General features: G+C 39.3%; 2 protein-coding genes across 2 annotated transcripts in view; one reads left to right on the top strand and one right to left on the bottom strand.

Annotated features, from left to right (window-relative positions):
- The window catches only part of LOC139418766 (uncharacterized protein C4orf54-like), a 28,320-nt gene extending 15,758 nt beyond the window's left edge, over window positions 1–12,562 (top strand). The window contains exon 2 of the mRNA XM_071168448.1: window positions 7,914–12,562. The gene's annotated coding sequence lies outside the window, so the exon portion shown is untranslated. The remainder of the gene's footprint in view (window positions 1–7,913) is intronic.
- Window positions 12,563–15,099: 2,537 nt separating this feature from the next.
- The window catches only part of LOC139418765 (microsomal triglyceride transfer protein-like), a 30,707-nt gene continuing 25,991 nt past the window's right edge, over window positions 15,100–19,815 (bottom strand). The window contains exons 16-17 of the mRNA XM_071168447.1: window positions 16,425–16,595; window positions 15,100–16,277 (exon numbers count right to left, since the gene is read on the bottom strand). Of these exons, the coding sequence (XP_071024548.1) occupies window positions 16,130–16,277; window positions 16,425–16,595 (319 nt within the window). The 3' untranslated portion in view covers window positions 15,100–16,129. The remainder of the gene's footprint in view (window positions 16,278–16,424; window positions 16,596–19,815) is intronic.

The raw sequence follows: 19,815 nt of genomic DNA, 5'->3' as shown, positions 1-19,815 counted from the left end.
GCTAATGTTAGCTAGTTAAACAACAATGAACAAAGTGCCAACAATGCCTATCATTAGGCTCTAACTAGGAAAGCAAACATCTCTAGGGAGCCAGTCAGCTAACGTTAGCTAGCTAACAGTACATTTTATCGTAAGACATATAACTATCTAGCTAGGTAAATAATTAACCTAGCTAGGTAAACAAAGTTTAAGATCACCCACATCACGTAACGTTAGCTAACGTGCTAGCCAGATAGCGTTAGCTAGTTAAACAACAATGAACAAAGTGGCAATAATGCCACAGTGCTAGGAGCTAACCAACCAGGTCCAGTGTTAGCTAGCTAACATTAGGCTTCAACTAGAAAAGAAAATGGCTCTGTGAAACAAATAATAATGTCAGCTAGGGAGCAAGCCTAGCTTGAAATGAAACCACTTTCTGTCAAAATTAGAAACGTGTAATATCTGAAAATGTAGCTAGCTAACGCTAGACTATCTTACCTGTATACATCAACATACATCATGGACGCGTCTCCCTGTTAGGAATGTCATACCACGGTTGCCCTTAGTTTTAAAGATGTAATCCAGAGACAGGTGTTTTCTCCATCTCTTTAGCTATCATACTCTAATTCCACTGATTTCAAAACTTGATCCTCCAGAAAATGGAGAGCAACACTTATGCAGCTCCACTACACAATATTGTTTTTAAAAAGCAGTGTTCGACAGGATTACCAACACAGACTGACGAGCTCAAATAGACAGACGCCTTCAATATGGCAGACCAATCCGAACTCCTCTCTCGGCATGTCCAGCCCACTCATTATCTCAGCCATAAATGGCTAGTGGGAAGGTTGCTACCTTTTCCCGTGGCTTAACCAACAAGGCTCGTAATTTAGCAATTATTTTCATATTTACAGATGGCATACAAGTTTGTTATTAAGGCACATGAATGTTCACATGTTCAAGAAGGCATTTCTGCCAAAAGTGCATTTCAATTAAAAAATATATATTTTAAATTCAAACAGCTCTCCTGTGAAGTCGCAACATAAGCTTAGTTTCCTGAATCGGGTCACTTATCAACTTTTCCACAATGAAGTTGATGAAATGCTGGCCTTATTAATCGCAAGGATGAAAATTGGAGCCCTAAGTTATAGGCTTCTGTAGCCATGCACAAATAACATTAAAGGGGAAAACCTACGGAGTTGATTTGTGATTTCTAGTATGTTTTAATTATATGCCTCAACTTTTTAATGTATAACAAAAAATGGTATCATGTTAAACAATTAGCCATTTTCGGTAGCCACCATCAGTTATACCCACATACTGTACATTTATAACTGTCAGTTTAGTGTTCATTTCCTTAAATTTTGCATCATTCCATTACATACTTAGATTACCTTTCTTTCCTCTGTCACATTTGTGTGGTTGTTCCTGAGGATCGCTAGCAATAGTTGCTCATATTAGGCTAATATATTACAGGTTCTGCAGTAATTTGGGACATGTAGCCTACATATGTAGCAGTTTAAACTTGTTTGCCTGGCGCTGAGTTCATGACAACTGGAATGTTGTCACCACAGTTCCATGATTAGTGGGTATTATTAGGGTAGATTTATAGCACTACTGTTCAACCCCCATTGTATACTTTGAATCAAACCACTGTAATTTTGACTCACCAATATATTTAGTGCGTAAAGTCTCTCCAAACCTGTTTTGTTTTTTTTAAACTCATGAATACTTTCCTGACAATAAATAGATAACATACAAGACCAAAGTATTTTAAATCTACCAATTGGTGCTGAAAAGTAGACAAATATGCGTGTATTTAGGGCTACGTGACTTTCTTTCATTGATCCCTAATATTCTGAAACCGTTAACTACATATATTGTCTGTGGAGAAAATTCAAATTAAACGTACACCAAACTTAAAGGGATGGCTTTAGATAAATGTACTGAAAACCCTATTGAATGAAAACACCAGGAGAAAATCTGTTGGTGTCACGTTCTGACCTTTATTCCTTTGTTTTGTCTTTATTTAGTATGGTCAGGGCGTGAGTTGGGGTGGGCAGTCTATGTTAGTTTTTCTATATTTTTGTATTTCTGTGTTTGGCCTGATATGGTTCTCAATCAGAGGCAGCTGTCTATCGTTGTCCCTGATTAAGAACCATATTTAGTTAGCCTGTTTTCCTTTGTGTTTTGTGGGTGGTTATTTTCAGTCTTTGTGTGTCTACACCAGATAGAACTGCTTCGGTTGTCGTTTTGTATTTTTGAAGTGTTCAGTTGTTTATTAAAAAGATGAACACTAACCACACTGTGCTTTGGTCCTCTCCTTCTTCCACCAATGACAACCCTTACAGTTGGCCAGCAAGTGGGAGAGTTTTCAGTGGTTGAATTACATTTATTCAGCATGCGCAGGGGAACCATGCCTGCAAATCGTAATGTTTAAGATTATATTGACTGGTGGGACAATATAATCTTAAATCTGGCAATTTGAATAGCCAGATTGCTAAATAGTCAATGAATGGTACCAAAACTATCTCCACTGACTGTATCTTGCACTGACCCTACGCACACTCACTACTTTGACACTCCCACACAAAGCCCACACACATTCACATACACTATGCACACACACATAACACACACACATACATTACACACAGACGCGCACACTCACCCACTTTTACACTCATTTGCTGCTGCTACTCTGTTCTTTATTTTGCTCTTATTATTATCTATCCTGATGCCGATTTTTATTTGTAGTTAAACATCACTGCACTAAAACCTTGTAAAATAATGCACAACTAGCATTTTATAAGGACTCACAAAAAAGTGTTATCCTTAAGTACAGTACGTTGGAATAATGTTAATAGTAGGCCAGTAATCAAATCAAATCAAATTGTATATGCCACATGCGCCGAATCCAACAGGTGTAGAAATGTTTAGTGACATGTAATCTACAATATAGGCTATACAATGCCACACTAGCTAGGTTTCCATCCAATTGGCTGACAGATTTTCATGCGAATATTCTAAAATCTGCATAAATAAAATAGGCCCATTTTCCCACCAGAGATGTGTTTCCATCAGATTGACTTGTTGCAGATAAAAGTATGTGCAGATTATATGATGAGATTATTATGGTCAAAAGAGCAAGATTATTTTAATTTGTCAAATGGCAGCCAAGTATCGATCATCATGTTACCAGAATAAGACCTTCGATATTTATTGGAAAGGAGCATAAAGCTCACCACCTTGCACTTTCACCACCCTGTGAAGTTCATCATCATTTATTTAATCTGTGGCCTAATAAACTGAATGTTTTCCGGAGTCGTAGTGGGAGGACCACACAACATGTCATCGTGTGACTCCAAGTTTACTTCGATATGATGGTTATTATATACAGTGCCTTGCGAAAGTATTCGGCCCCCTTGAACTTTGCGACCTTTTGCCACATTTCAGGCTTCAAACATAAAGATATAAAACTGTATTTTTTGGTGAAGAATCAACAACAAGTGGGACACAATCATGAAGTGGAACGACATTTATTGGATATTTCAAACTTTTTTAACAAATCAAAAACTGAAAAATTGGGCGTGCAAAATTATTCAGCCCCTTTACTTTCAGTGCAGCAAACTCTCTCCAGAAGTTCAGTGAGGATCTCTGAATGATCCAATGTTGACCTAAATGACTAATGATGATAAATACAATCCACCTGTGTGTAATCAAGTCTCCTTATAAATGCACCTGCACTGTGATAGTCTCAGAGGTCCGTTAAAAGCGCAGAGAGCATCATGAAGAACAAGGAACACACCAGGCAGGTCCGAGATACTGTTGTGAAGAAGTTTAAAGCCGGATTTGGATACAAAAAGATTTCCCAAGCTTTAAACATCCCAAGGAGCACTGTGCAAGCGATAATATTGAAATGGAAGGAGTATCAGACCACTGCAAATCTACCAAGACCTGGCCGTCCCTCTAAACTTTCAGCTCATACAAGGAGAAGACTGATCAGAGATGCAGCCAAGAGGCCCATGATCACTCTGGATGAACTGCAGAGATCTACAGCTGAGGTGGGAGACTCTGACCATAGGACAACAATCAGTCGTATATTGCACAAATCTGGCCTTTATGGAAGAGTGGCAAGAAGAAAGCCATTTCTTAAAGATATCCATAAAAAGTGTTGTTTAAAGTTTGCCACAAGCCACCTGGGAGACACACCAAACATGTGGAAGAAGGTGCTCTGGTCAGATGAAACCAAAATTGAACTTTTTGGCAACAATGCAAAACGTTATGTTTGGCGTAAAAGCAACACAGCTGAACACACCATCCCCACTGTCAAACATGGTGGTGGCAGCATCATGGTTTGGGCCTGCTTTTCTTCAGCAGGGACAGGGAAGATGGTTAAAATTGATGGGAAGATGGATGGAGCCCAATACAGGACCATTCTGGAAGAAAACCTGATGGAGTCTGCAAAAGACCTGAGACTGGGACGGAGATTGGTCTTCCAACAAGACAATGATCCAAAACATAAAGCAAAATCTACAATGGAATGGTTCAATAATAAACATATCCAGGTGTTAGAATGGCCAAGTCAAAGTCCAGACCTGAATCCAATCGAGAATCTGTGGAAAGAACTGAAAACTGCTGTTCACAAATGCTCTCCATCCAACCTCACTGAGCTCGAGCTGTTTTGCAAGGAGGAATGGGAAAAAATTTCAGTCTCTCGATGTGCAAAACTGATAGAGACATACCCCAAGCGACTTACAGCTGTAATCGCAGCAAAAGGTGGCGCTACAAAGTATTAATTTAAGGGGGCTGAATAATTTTGCACGCCCAATTTTTCAGTTTTTGATTTGTTAAAAAAGTTTGAAATATCCAATAAATGTCGTTCCACTTCATGATTGTGTCCCACTTGTTGTTGATTCTTCACAAAAAAATACAGTTTTATATCTTTATGTTTGAAGCCTGAAATGTGGCAAAAGGTCGCAAAGTTCAAGGGGGCCGAATACTTTCACAAGGCACTGTAAATATTTGCATATAAGAGCGTTTTTACTGCCATTTATTGCATTATTAATTTTACAGGCACAAAAAAATCCCACCTTGTCTATCGTATTTTGTTTTGTCGACATTTGGAAAGTTTATGACAAATTTAAAGTTTCCATCAGGCCTGTCATGACATTTTTGTCCGGCATGTACTTTAAGGGCATAAAAACGTTGGATGGAAACCTGGTTAGTGTGACAAAATACAGTTTAAATGTTGAATATTTATTTCACACAATTTTATGAATTACGTCTACATTTAACTTAATTACATTTATGTAATTTGGGTTCCTCAATATTAAATTGATCATATATGTGAATGGAGATTTCCATTGGCACTGTCCTTTGTGTATTGACATTTGTGGATATATTGAAACTCAAAATCAATTCATAATTCTTCACCTCTATGCACCCTCTCCTACCCCTTCTGTCCTCATCTTCTCTTTCACACACACACACGCACGCAAGCACGCACGCACGCACGCACGCACACACACACACACACACGCACGCAAGCACGCACGCACGCACGCACGCACGCACACACACACACACACACACACACACGTCGGTGTATTGAGACAATTGCGTGAGGGATACATGTCAGCTGGGTCAGTGGCAGGGGAGTCAGATGGGGTTGAGTTGTAGCATTGGGCACGGCTGGGATAGCGACGGGAGAGAAAAGGTCAGGCAATGTAAAGTATTTGTTGTGCTGAGGCAGGAGGAGGACAGCTGCTGGGAGAGATCAAATGCTGGGGGGAGGGGGAGAATAGGTGGGTGAGCGAGGCTGCAGCAGGTTAAACTTTTTATAGGTCGCCCCTCTCTCCAAAAAGGGGAGGTGGAGTGGTGCTGACCTCCAGCTCTTACATAAAGGGACAATATACTTTTACTACGTTTTACTGTATCTTTTAATGGTCACACTTTACATTAAGTTGCTCTTATTCCTGTATAATAACACCACACAAAACCTCACACCAAATATTTTGACCTTGTCAAAAGGGTAACACTTTATATGAAATGTTAGACCTATGTAATAACGCTGTAATTACTCAAGTAATAATGTTGTTTTATATTATAAGTTAATTTAGTAGTTGCTTTGTAATTGCATCATCAATTATCGGTACATCTGAACATCACACCTTTGGGACAGGTACAGGATGGCAATAACAACTACCGTAGTTGCACCAGGAACGCACAATCCCTCCATCAGTGCTCAGACCGTCAGCAATAAGCTATGATAACCTGGACTGAGGGCTTGTAGCCTGTTGTAAGGCAGGTTCTCATCAGAAATCACCGGCAACAATGTCGCCTATGGGCACAAACCCACAGTCGTTGGACCAGACAGCAAAAAGTGCTTTTCACTGACGAGTCGCGGTTTTGTCTCACCAGGGGTGATGGTCGGATTCGCGCTTATCATCAAAGGAATGAGCGTTACACCGAGGCCTGTACTCTGGAGCGGGATCAATTTGGAGGTGGAGGGTCCGTCATGGTCTGGGGCTGTGTGTCACAGCATCATCAGACTGAGCTTGTTGTCATTGCAGGCAATCTCAACACTGTGCGTTACAGGGACGACATCCTCCTCCCTCATGTGGTACCCTTTCTGCAGGCTCATCCTGACATGACCCTCCAGCATGACAATGCCACCAGCCATACTTCTCTTTCTGTGCGTGATTTCCAGCAAGACAGGAATGTCAGTGTTCTGCCATGGCCAGTGAAGAGCCCAGATCTCAGCCCCCTTTGTTCAGAGACACAATATTCAATTTCTGTTGGTCACATGTCTGTGGAAATTGTTCAGTTTATGTCTTAAATGTTGAATCTTGTTATGTTCATATGAATATTTACATGTTAAAAGTTTGCACAAGTGAAAATAAACGTAGTTGACAGTGAGAGGATGTTTCTTTTTTTGCTGAGTTTAGCATGAATAAATGAACCAAAATCACTTTTAAACGAAAATATGTAAATCATTATTTGAACATGTTGGTAACCCGTTGTATAAAAATTATAATACTTTGTCTCAGGCCTGACAACACCCATGCCAATATATCCTCCAAACACCGACTTCAAGGGCATTATCACTTAAATAACAGCATGCTAGTACAATGTTATTGTTGTGGCAAAATCCACTACAGCAGTGGATCCCAACCTTTTTTGGTTACTGTACCTGGAGTATTTTTTCTGTTGCTCTGCCTGGAGTACCCTAGAAGTACCCCCTCATGTGCATTTTACCTGTAGGCCTATGGTCTCATGAGTCTTCTCAAGTACCCCCTGTAGATAGGCCAGGTCCTAGTACCCCTGGTTGGGAACCACTGTACAACAGCACGCACAATGCTCTGTGTAAAATATCTGGTTTTATCTTCATAAAGACGTCCCTAAAGCTAACATAATGGTGTCCTGTCACTTTGTCAATAGTTGAGTCAATACAATTAAATAACCTTAAAAAACCTTGTCCAAGCCAGAACAGCCCATCTCCTGTTTCTGTAGTGTGAAGTAGCTTGATGTAAGTACATCTGGACAGAATGCTAGTATATCACCGGGCCTTACCCCAAATTCATCTCCTTAATGTCAAGTGCCAAGCATGGGGTCCCATTTTCTTTTCTTTGCTATGACTCACCGGGGTTTGAACCCCAAACCAATGTCAGGGAGGACACTCTAATCACAAGGCCACTGAATTAGCCTCTGAATACAATTTCTTGACTAATTAGTATCACACAGGTATAATAGTTAATGTGAGTGTTAAATTCACTGAACCGTTGTTGCAAAAGTGGATGTGGTCAAAATATTGTGTGTGAGGTTTGCCAAGAAAACAAAAACAAATTCAAGCCTTTTCAAATTGACCCTTAACCTGATTACGTTTTATAACATGTGTCCTGACCACAATCCTTTGTTGTTTTTCTACACAGGAGTGCTTCTTGGGGAGCCTGTCCAGTGATAAGTAGATATTTCATGGTCATCTTCTCACACCCTTCTTCGCACCCATCCACCAAATTCAACCTGAACCCACCATGTTTCCAAGCCCAACCACCTGCCACCATCACCGCCCCATCCAACTCTATCCTGCCGGTGGTCATTGCAGCATCTGTCTGTATCTGTAAAGCTATGCCTACTACTTGTTTGTAAGGTAACTAATTGCTTTGTAAGACTGCTTTCGGATCTGTATTTAGATTACAGACCATCCCTTTTTGTTCAAAAGCATTTGGATTCAGGCACTGCAATATTGTGATTCAAAAGGAAATAATGACTGTTTTCCTATTAAGATTCAACATTTTAGACACTTTATTGGGTCCACAAACCATGAATTCAGCATGTTTCCCTTCCTGTGAAGCAGGAATTCAGAACAAGATGTGTTTTGTTTCTCGCAGTTATTGTTGAAAAAAATATATTGCAGCAAACACTATCATTCATCATACAGTAGCATACAATGTTCAAGCTTCTATAATTCATGGGAGAATAAGTAAAGATTTCGATTTAAATGGAAGGCCCATAAAAGTCACACGCGCGCGGGTGCGTGCGCGGGTGTGATTGCCCCAACCAAAATATTTAATCAGTAGATATAATCAGTAGACAATAGACATCAGTAGACCCTATTACACCATACATTGGAAAACATTTGCATTTGCACGTGGGTCAATTCCAATTTAATGCATCATATAAATTCAAAATCCAACCCACGAAGGATTTTTAACAAGGGATTTTTTTTATTCTCTGAACTGACGCGTTTCCTTTTTCTCTTGGCTGTTAGGTGACCTGTAGAAGTAGAATTATTTTTTCTCTCTCTCTCTGAACTAGCTGCACCCATTGTTTCCTAATTTTGCAGGTAATGGCCACACAGTTATTGCATTGTGTGATTTGATGTGCTTTTATTTGACATTCGTGTGGCACTCTCTTTGTATGCAAATAATATGAGGATAGACTTAAGAGAAACACACTGTGTTGCCGAGAAAAGCTGGAGCCCTGGGACCTGCCACATATTTAGTGGTTGTTCAGGGTCAGAGGTTGGCTATATAGTGTATTTGAGGCAAACATTTCCCAAGTAGCTTTAGGCTTAGGGGAGCCAGCTATAGTTGAGACATTTTAGGGGATAACTTCCTCTATAGGTTTTGGCTAACTTTTACACTCATGTGTAAGAGGACAATGATATGGTGCCTGTGTGCACTGTAGGTGTTTAGTAATTGTGAGGTATTATGCATTATGTGAACAGACAACAGGCTGGCGTGCTACTTCAGCGATAGAAAGATGGCATAGAAGTAGAATACAGAGAGCTCAGATACATTAGAAATGCATCAGTCAATCATTCATTCATACATGAGTATTTTTTATTTCAGTTTTCACAATGTTTTTGTGGTTGCCTACTTGTAAACAGAAACGGGAAAGGAATTGTCTTTCCCTTTGATCCTTTTCTTAAATGGCAATTATTTCAAATATAATGGATACTGCCAATTCATGCCCATTCTGAATAATTTTAGAATAATTCTGAATGCCAATTGTAAATAATGCTTATATTCATATTCAATCAGGACCAGGGTTGGGTTGAATTCAAATTTCAATTCAGTCATTTCAGGTTATGATTTGAAATCAAATTAAAAACACTAATCTTGTTATTTCCTTATGAACAATTATGCAGTGCAACAATAGACGCTCATGCTTAGTGCAATGGTGCTTTCTTCATTTTTGAATATGCATACTGTAGGTTGCTGTTTTTCTTGTTTTACAAATTTGAACATACATACAAGGTATGTGGAGCTGCTGGTCAGTCTATGAACCTGAATTGTGTAAAAAAATATATTTGAGTTTTCCGTCCGTGACAACATACTGTATAAAAAAAGTACCCTATGAGTTGATTCCACTGTAAAAGTAAGTATAGTCACAGTACAACCCACTGGGCCATGGCTCTATAACATTTAGAAAATGTTCACCTGTTACAAAAGGATGTATTAAATTGACTTATAGTATTTCACCTTCATCATGCAAACATTTGGATTCAAACGTCAAACATGAAACCTTTCAAAATGTCAAACCAAAGAAGACAATGTATTTTTTTTTGACATATCATGTCTTGTGTTGTTGGTTTTTATGAAATGGTTCATATACTGTGGTATGTAAACTGAATTTCCTTCTTAAGGGTTTGTAATTGCTGTTGGGCACGTTTGTGTACTTGGCAGGCCAGCTAAATTATTTTATTCACCAACCAATAGCAGTGCATACTATAACAGTTGAAAATTGGTTGATGATGTTTCTTGTCCTTCAAAAGGAAATTCGTTACACATTATCCTGATGAATTGTTGAATACTAGAATGTAGTCTAATTGAATTCTGACACAAAGTAGCACATTTTTCTGAACAGTACATTCACACTACTTACAGTGCCTTCAGAAACGATTGACTTTTCCAACATTTTTGTTGTGTTACAGCCTGCATTTAAAATTGGTTAAATTGAGGTTTTGTGTCACATACAATACCCAATAATGTCAAAGTGGAATAATGTTTTTAGAAATGTTTACTATTTCATTTTTTTCCAATTGCATGGGCTCACTCTGTGTGCAATAACAGTGTTTAACATTACTTTTTTAATGACTACATCCTCTCTGTACACCACACATACAATTTTGTGTAAGGTCCCTCAGTCGAGCAGTGAATTGGAAACACAGAACATGGAGTTTTCCCAATATCTCGCAAAGAAGGGCACCTATTGGTAGATGGGTAAAAAAATCTGACATTGAATATCCCTTTGAGCATGGTGAAGTTATTAATTACACTTTGGATGGTGTATCAATATACTCAGTCACTACAAAGATACAGGCTTCCTTCCTAACTCTGTTGCCGGAGAGGAAGGAAACCGGTCAGGGATTTTACCATGATGCCAATGGTGACTTTAAAACAGTTACAAGGTTGAATGGCTGTGATAGGATAAAATGGATAATCAACATTGTAGTTACTCCACAATACTAACCTAATTAACAGAGTGAAAAGAAGGAAGCCTGTACAAAATAAAAATATTCCAACAAGGCACTAAAGTAATACTGTAAAAAATGTGGCAAAGCAGTTCACTTTAGGTCCTGAATACAAAGTGTTATGTTTGGGGCAAATCCAATACAACACATTACTAAGTACCCCTTTCCATCTTTTCAAGCATAGTGGTGGCTGCATCGTGGTAATTGTTAAGGACTGGGGAGTTTTTCAGGATAAAAAAGAAACGTAACTGAACTAAGCAAAGGTTCAGTCTGCTTCCCACCAGACACTGGCAGATGACAATAACCTAAAACATAAAGCCAAATCTACACTGGAGTTGCTTACCAAGAAGACAGTGAATGTTCCTGACTGGCCGAGTTACAGTTTTGACTTAAATCTAGGTCAAAATCTATGGCAAGACCTCAAAATGGTTGTCTAGCAATGATTAACAATCAATTTGACAGAGCTTGAATACTTTTAAAAATAATAATGGGAACATGTTGCACAATCCAGGTGTGGAAACTCTTAGAGGCTTACATAGAAAGACTCACAGCTGTAATTGCTGCCAAAAGTGCTTCTACAAAGTATTGACTCAGGGGTGTGAATATTTATGTAAATGAGATATTTCTTTATTTCATTTTCAATAAATTAGCAAACATTTCATAAACCATGTTTTCACTTTGTCATTAAGTGTGTAGATGGGTGAGAAAAAAACATCTATTTAATCAATTTTGAATTCTGTCTGTAACAGAAGAAAGGGTGGAATAAGTCAAGGGTTATAAATACTGTATGAAGGCACTGTGTAAATATGTGTATTTAATTTGGTAATGTTAGATGTTCTAGTCTAGCTGACTACAACAGAAATATGTCATTACACTGTCATTACCTTTATGTCTCTTCATTGTATGTCCATTTCTGAAAAGTTACATTACATTTTAGCTCAACTTAGCTGATGTTAGCATTTCATAACTTACTGAGTTATAATTTGTCACTAACATGAACAGTCATGATTTGACATGATATATGTTAAGCTTAGTCAAAGTGATAACATAATTTAGTAAAGAACTACCCAGACACACTGTAGCATAAATTATGAGTCATTGAATAAGAAATCTCAGTTTACAGCTTCACCTAAGCACAACATCCCTCCCAAAGCCCATAAATCTACTTGCTTTCATGTTCCCTGATGCCCAATGAAAGAAACATTCTGTGTAAATGCTTGCTTTTTGAAAGATGTTGAAAAGAATGAAAGACTGATGGGGAAGTCATTTTGCGATGGGAGAAATGTACGTGAATGAATGCATGAGAAAGAACGGCGCTATTATGATTGAGTGGCTACATTAGCCTTGGTGTCTGCAAGACAGTCATACAAAAGGGACATTATGTATGTATTGTGAAAGTATTATGCTTTACGTACTTAAGATGGCGGCCTAAGAAGGAGCACGAGACCGGGAGGTCAATGCAGAGTTTGTTAGATGAAGCAGTGCCATGTTTGCACTTGCAAGGTGATGGTGATGAAATATGACAAGTAGACTGAGGTGAAAAGAACACGCTGTAGGCCCAAAAGCCTATAAGTGTTTGGAATAAATCAAATTGCAAGCTAATTAACATTGTCTGTTGCGTATGTTGCTCACCATGGTTGTCTTGCTTGTGTCCATTTTTCTTTGCTAAGGTACTTCCATAACATACTGACAGTGATCAAAGCGTTTGGAATCACAGCTATCTTTAAACACACTAAGTGGTGTCCCAACCAGTGTTTTTCTGGTCAATTCGTATAATTTCTGTTGCTGGTAATATGATGTCCCCCCAACCCTTTCCAGCAACTTTCTGCTCTACTGAATCTGCTCCTGAAAAAATGCATCCCGAGAAAAACAAGAGGAGCAAATTGATTTACTTGGAGAGACACATAAAAGTGTTGGAGTCTGCCAAAGGGTGCAAGGTTAGCTTTCTGATGGCCCTGAAACCTCACCCGGCCTGGGCTTAAGTTCAACCTGACAGTTTGCTGGTGTGTTTACATCGTTGCCATGGAGGCAGTGAGACTGGCAGACAACCCCTCGCTCCCAGCTGCTCTCTGTACTTCCTAAAGAATCTCCTATAAGGCCCTCTTGTTGTGCTTGGATGCCAACCGGGGGCTCTGATGTCACAACTGTGACACAAGGCCAGACACGATTTATTGACTCACCCCGGTCAGCAAATGGGTGCACTACTCATTCAGTGCTCCTTCACACACTCACTCACTCTCATATCATGCTGATTTCCAAATCAACCCCTGGCCCTTAATCCCTAGCCACTCCGTAGATCTGACAGGATTGGATAGGTGGAGGTGATATGGCGACATTTCCACCCAGCCAATCATAAGACAAGATGAAGTGATTTACATGATGCTTATATCTCAGATTGACAAGACTGAGTCTGTAGGGGTTAGGGGTCAATTAGGCATCCAGAATCAATGCTCTCCCCTGGATGACATACTTTGCTTATGCTAAATGCCATCAACACAAAGTGTAAAAAACATAACAGGACTTGGTTTCCCACATTTTATGTTTTTTATACTATAAATCATTACTAAAGTGCAACGTTAATAGGCTTGTGAAATTACTTTCTAACCATATCCTGTAAACATACATTGCCTTCAGAAAGTATTCCTACCTATTGACTTATTCCACATTTTGTTGTGTTAAAGCCTGAATTTCTCCCATTCTTCCTTGCAGATTTTCTCAAGCTCTGTTAACAGGGGAGCTTTGGCTGGGCCACTCAAGGACTTTCACATTCTTGTTCTGAAGCCATTCCAGCATTGCCTTGCCTGTAATCTTCCTTTGCACTCTGAGGCTGGTTCTCATTAAGGATTTTCCTGTACTTGGCTCCGTTATTTGTTCCCTCTAGCCTTGCCAGTCTCTGCCCCTGAAAAGCATCCCCATGCTTCACATTAGGGTTGGTGTTAGATGGGTGATGAGCTGTGCCTGGTTTTCTCCAGACATAGTGCTTTGCATTCAGGCCACAGCGTAGTATTTGTCTCATCAGACCACAGAATCTTTTGCCTTATGCTCGGAGTATTTCACATGCCTTTTTCACAGGAGTGGCTTCGGCTTGGCCACTCCCCCATAAAGTCCAGATTGGTGAAGTGCTGCAGAGACGGTCGTGTTTTCTGGCAGGTTCTTCCTTCTCTGCCAAAGCACTCTCTAGTTCTGTCAGAGTTGTCATTTGGTTCTTGGTCACCTCCATGACCAAGGTCCTTCTTGTCCGGTTGCTCAGTTTGGTCGGATGGCCAGCTCTAGGCAAAGTCTGGGTAGTTCCATATTTTTTCAATTTCCCAATGATGGAGACCACTGTGCTTTTGGAAACTATATACATGGTTTTCTACCCCAGATATATGCCTCATCACAATTCTATCATCTTGCAGATCTACAGACAGTTCCTTGGAGTTCATGGTATAGTTTCTGGTGGGCTCCAATCAAGTTGTAGTGACATCTCAAGTATGGTCAAAGGAAATTGGATGCATTGGTGCTCAATTTGACGTGTCAGAGCAAAGGGGCATGAATACTTATGTAGATTTGATAATTTATATTTCATTTTCAATACATTTGCAAAAATGTTTTAAAACAGGTTTTCACTTTGTCATTATGGGGTGTGTAGATGGGTGAGAGAAAAATATTTAATCCATTCTTAATTCTGTCTGTAACAACAAAATGTGGAATAAATCAAGGGGTATGAATACTTTCTGAAGGCACTATCTGTAAATATCCCTTATGTACTGTACTTCTTCCCATAACTTTCTACTATGATTGACATGCGTTAAAATTGTCAACCTGAAGAAGCCACACAGAAAATCTATTATTAACTAAAAGACATGTCAGGTAAGCCAGTGTTCTTAGCTTAACCAAGTAGGCACAACGGCCAAGTGCAGGTCAGTAATATTAGTGGGAAAGGTCAAAAGACAACCAGAATGGAAATTGTTTTTCATATCTTTTTTGAAAATAATCTTACACATACACACTAGTGTAATGCCAGAAAAGCACTGCATACTGTATGTACAATTTCTTATACACTTACAAGCCAATGGGGCATAGTGGTTCCAGTGCACTCTTTGTTGTTGGTCAAGTACAAACCTAACAAACTGATCTCAAACTACGGTACAAAAAAATATATATCAAAGGTTTAATGTAATAATTATAATACTAAGTCACATTTCTTAGGGATACAGGACCAAATTATGTAAATAGGCCCAATTACAAATGTAAATAAATTCTTCATACATTTTCCTATTGATATACATGTTTAACATCCATAAATTCAAATTATAGAAATTAATTAAATAAATTAACCCTGTGTTATCTGGTCTCATGTAACAGCTCCTTCAAGCTTGTTACAGAGTGAATCAAGTAATGATTACATTGTTACGCAATGACTTTAGTGTAATTCAATCTCTGTAGCCATGGAAACCACATCCACAAACTAGAAACTGTGTAATGTGAGCATTTATGTAAATTACAGCAAATTCAACTATAGCATCAACTCACCAAAGCTATGTACCATATTTACATAGGTGAATATGGTGTTGTATCACATAGCTATATTGGGTATATACCACATAATGTGGTACTCATCTACCCATATAAATAGATATGCAAACAAATTCATAAAGTCACCAGAGAAATTCCTGATTTGAAATAAAAACATGTTTATGTTGTAAAAACAAAAACAAAAAAAATCAATTTCATGTTTTTTGCCTGTGGTGCGATACAGTAGGTGTTCCTGGATAGCTTTAAAAAATAATAATAAATAACTCTCCAGACAGAATTTCAAGTAGGACTCATTAAAAGAATAACCTTATTTCACTATTGTCACACTGTAAATAACGCATTGTGTTGTGGGATCGAAAGGGAGATAAATAGTAGTAAACAGCTAACAAGTTAGCCTCTAGTTAGCAATTTTTCAGTAAACTGAACTCCGACGTAAAGCGGTGAAAAATGTTGCCCATTTTCCAATCAGATCAACAAAAAAGGCACACATTTTACAATGGTCATATCTTAACTAGCTAGCATCCATTTATCCGCCTCATACAACACACTGTTTACACTGTGACGTAATAACAAAATAGAGTTGTTGATCCATAACTCTACACTCTGCAAAAGATCTTCCATCTTCTTACCGATGGATTGACCCAGAGAAGACTACCAGTCTGAGTCAAACACCCTCTTGCACATGTTGGAGTTCTCCTGGTGGAGTGGGAACTCTGAGCCAGGCAACAGCTGCTTGTGGCCCCTGCGTGACACGTAGCTCTTCCCCGATGGCAGGCTCTCGTATTTTGTTAGGGACTCACTGCAATAAGGGACTATGTCAATTCATGAGCTATGTAATCAGAGACAGCTCAGAGTGGAATTATAATAAGCCATTAACTCATTCATAATTCACTGAAAATACAATGTAGAATTCACTAGGCTGCAATTGGTCTTAGCCCTGGCCTACCTGAAGGGGAAGGTGGTCTTGTCCATCTGCATGCACACCAGGAAAGGGTACTCCGAGAACTGGACCGTGGTGATAAAGTCTAGAGAAGCCTCTGTCTCAAAGCTCACCTCCATCCCAGTGCGCACAAAGTCCATGTCCACGGTCACATTCCCAGTCACCACCATGGCTCCCCTGAAAATAGACACAATTACAAAAACTCATGGGTGGATGAGAATAAATTGTTCATTTTCTCAAATTAAGATTCAATTGCATTTTGCAAGTCTTTGACCAGTAAAATGCCTTTTGACTCAACATAAAATGAACAGGTGGTGACTGATGGTAGACAGAGGTCTGTCTGTCTGTCGAAGCATGCCTTGGCAAAGATGTTTGTTCTGTTCCTATAGATAGCCTGCTGGTCTATTATCAGAGGAGAGGAGGTACATTACGACTGCCCCTGATCCATACACCTGCCTCTGCCATTCCCCTCGTTGACTTTGACCCAACACAGAATGCCACCTAAAATGCCATTGCAAAACAAAGACCAAGAAAGCAGCAGAAGTCTATCTACAGTATCTGGATCAGTGTTCCACGTTTAGGAAGTCATGAATCGAGCAAATGTCATTTCTTCAACTAGTATATTTGAAGGAACAATCCCAATGGCACTAAGATCAGACCAACCAAATCAGATCTTGGGTAACATCATTTTGACTAGACAAAACAACTTGACATTGTCGAGACAAGACCATTAGGCTCAAATAGGTGATTCAAGCACTGGAATTAAATGCCTCATGGTAGGATTGCTGATCTATGATCAGTTTTGCCTTTTTGAATAAGATTACAACATGGACAGAGGAGACCTGATCCTAGTCTGAGATGCTTTGATGGGGAATTCCGACCAGAGTTAAGCGTGTTTAAATGGAACCTAATTCCCCTTTATGCACTTTCCTCTCTATGAGTGTTCCAACCTTTAAATGAGGATTAGCATTAGAATAGCATGCTATTCACCCGTTATTCGTTTGAGGTTAAGATCAAAGAAATGAAGGTGTGGCGGAGGTGTGTCTACACTGTATTCTGACCTTTACTCCCTCATAATTCCACCACCTTTATACGCGATGAAATGATGAATAAGGTTGAGGAATCTGTCGGTTCCATGTGGAACATCCAATTTATTTTTTCAGAAAGAATTAACACCATTGTCCATGCAATGGAGCTAGGTAAATTAGTAAACCATTTGGATAAGTGGATTGTAAATATAAATTACAATTGTTTTTGATATATTTTACCTTATGAATGCTGGAGACAAATGCAAAACCAGTCATATGGCAGCAAACTGAAGCATATCAACATATCACCTTTCCCCAGTGAAGTTGATGAAATGCTGGCCTTAAACTTAGGATGAAATTTGGAGACCTAGCTATAGGCTTCTGTAGCCATGAGCAAATGACAGTATAGTGCCAAACCTACTGAGTTGATTTATGATTTCAAGAATGTTTCAATTATAATATACCTTTCACTGTATTTTTTACAATTTGTATTGTGTAAAATATTAGCCACTATCGGTAGCCACCATCAGATATACCTACATACATTTATAACGGTCACTGACTTTAGTATTAGTTTTCTTACCTTTTGTATCATTCCATTACATCGTTAGTTTACCCATCTTTTCTGTGTCACATTAGCGTGGCTGTTCCTGAGGACCGCTGGCAATAGTGGATCATTTACATAAATAAGAATTTGTTCTTAACTGACTTGCCTAGTTAAATAAAGTTAAATAAATATATTAAGCTAACATATTACAAGTTGTGCAATAATTTGGGACATGTAGCCTATTTTAATCATTCTGGAACGCAAACCAGCAGTTAAAACCTGGAGCTTGGCTCACGATGACTGGACCGTCTTCATCACAGTTCCATGATTAGTGAGAATTATTAGGGTAGATTTTTACAACTACTGTTCAACCCCAATTCTACACTTTTCTCACCTTCCAATATTTCAGGGATCAGGAATTGAATATGCCAACTTTCAGGATGAATCACCAATATATTGTGCGTAACAGACTCTTCAAACCATTTCTTTTGTATTATTCATAAATACTTTCCTAACCCTAAGTGATATACAAGATCAGAGTATTTCTTTCATCAACCAATTGGTGCTGAAAAGGACACGAATATGAGTGTATTTACATGGTTTTCTTTCATTGATCCCTAATACTCTGAACCGATCTTGCCATATATTCTACTGAGTCTGTCGAGAAAATTCTAATTAAAAAAAGTACACCAAATTTAAAGGGATGGCTTTAGATAAATGTACTGAAAACCCTATTGAATGAAAACACCAAGATAAAATCTGTTGGCCAGCGGGAGTGTTCAAATTGATTCGGCGCACAAAAGGGAACCAAGCCTACAAAGCCTGTTTACACACCAGGTAAGTCTGAATACCAACATCTGAGAAGTGCGTAGGAAAGGCGTGCGAAGGAAAAGGTGTACATGTACTAAAATCCGGCCCTGATTCCTGTAAAGTCTTGGAACTGTAAAGCACCCATCTAGATTCTAACAATTCCATCTCCATTTTAATCACTGGATAATGTCACACATTTATCTACTTGATCAGTTAGGGCGAGTGATGAGCTCTACAGCAGTCTCACAACTCAATCGCTGGTTGAAAACTGTTTTCTGCCCCTCCCAAAAGATAGAATTTGTAGATATTTGGCCCCCTTTCTGGGACTCACCCTCAAACAGGACCAAGCCTGGCCTGCTGAGGAGTGACGAACTCCATCCTAGCTGGAGGGGTGCTTAAGCATGATGAATTTACTGTCTTAAATGAGGCCTCACCTCCTGGTTACACTAGTGACCATATCCCCCGCGCATCCCGCAAAGGCAGAGGTGTTCCTAACATTTACGACAGCACATTTCATGGGAAAGTCCACAGACCCACTCCGAAAGGCTTTTGGAGCCATCATCGACTCAGTGGGTTTTGTCCAACATGTCTCCGGACCTACTCGCTGCCACAGATCATGATCATTAGAAAGCAAATGACAGACTCCTATTTAAATCTGCGTATTTCTCCAAAGCTTAGTTGTCCTGAGTCTGCAAAACAATGCCAGGCCTAAGATCAAGGGAGACACTCAAGTTTTTGAATCCTATATCTCTTGGCCTCTAAACCTTCAAGCTGCATACTGGACCCTATTCCAACTAAACTACTGAAAGAGCAGCTTCCTGTACTTGGCCTTCTCCTATTTTGAACATAACAAGCGCATCCCTACATACCTACACGTACACTACGGTCACAAGACGCAGACCTCCTTACTGTCCTAGAATTTCTAAGCAAACAGCTAGAGGCAGGGCTTTCTCATATAGAGCTCCATTTTTATGGAATGGTCTGCCTATCCATGTGAGAGACGTAGACTCGG

This window comes from Oncorhynchus clarkii, chromosome 10, assembly GCF_045791955.1.
Source record: "Oncorhynchus clarkii lewisi isolate Uvic-CL-2024 chromosome 10, UVic_Ocla_1.0, whole genome shotgun sequence".
Lineage (NCBI taxonomy): Eukaryota > Metazoa > Chordata > Actinopteri > Salmoniformes > Salmonidae > Oncorhynchus > Oncorhynchus clarkii.
The sequence above is the reverse complement of the archived record's forward strand: the minus strand, read 5'-3'. Positions and strand labels throughout refer to the sequence as shown.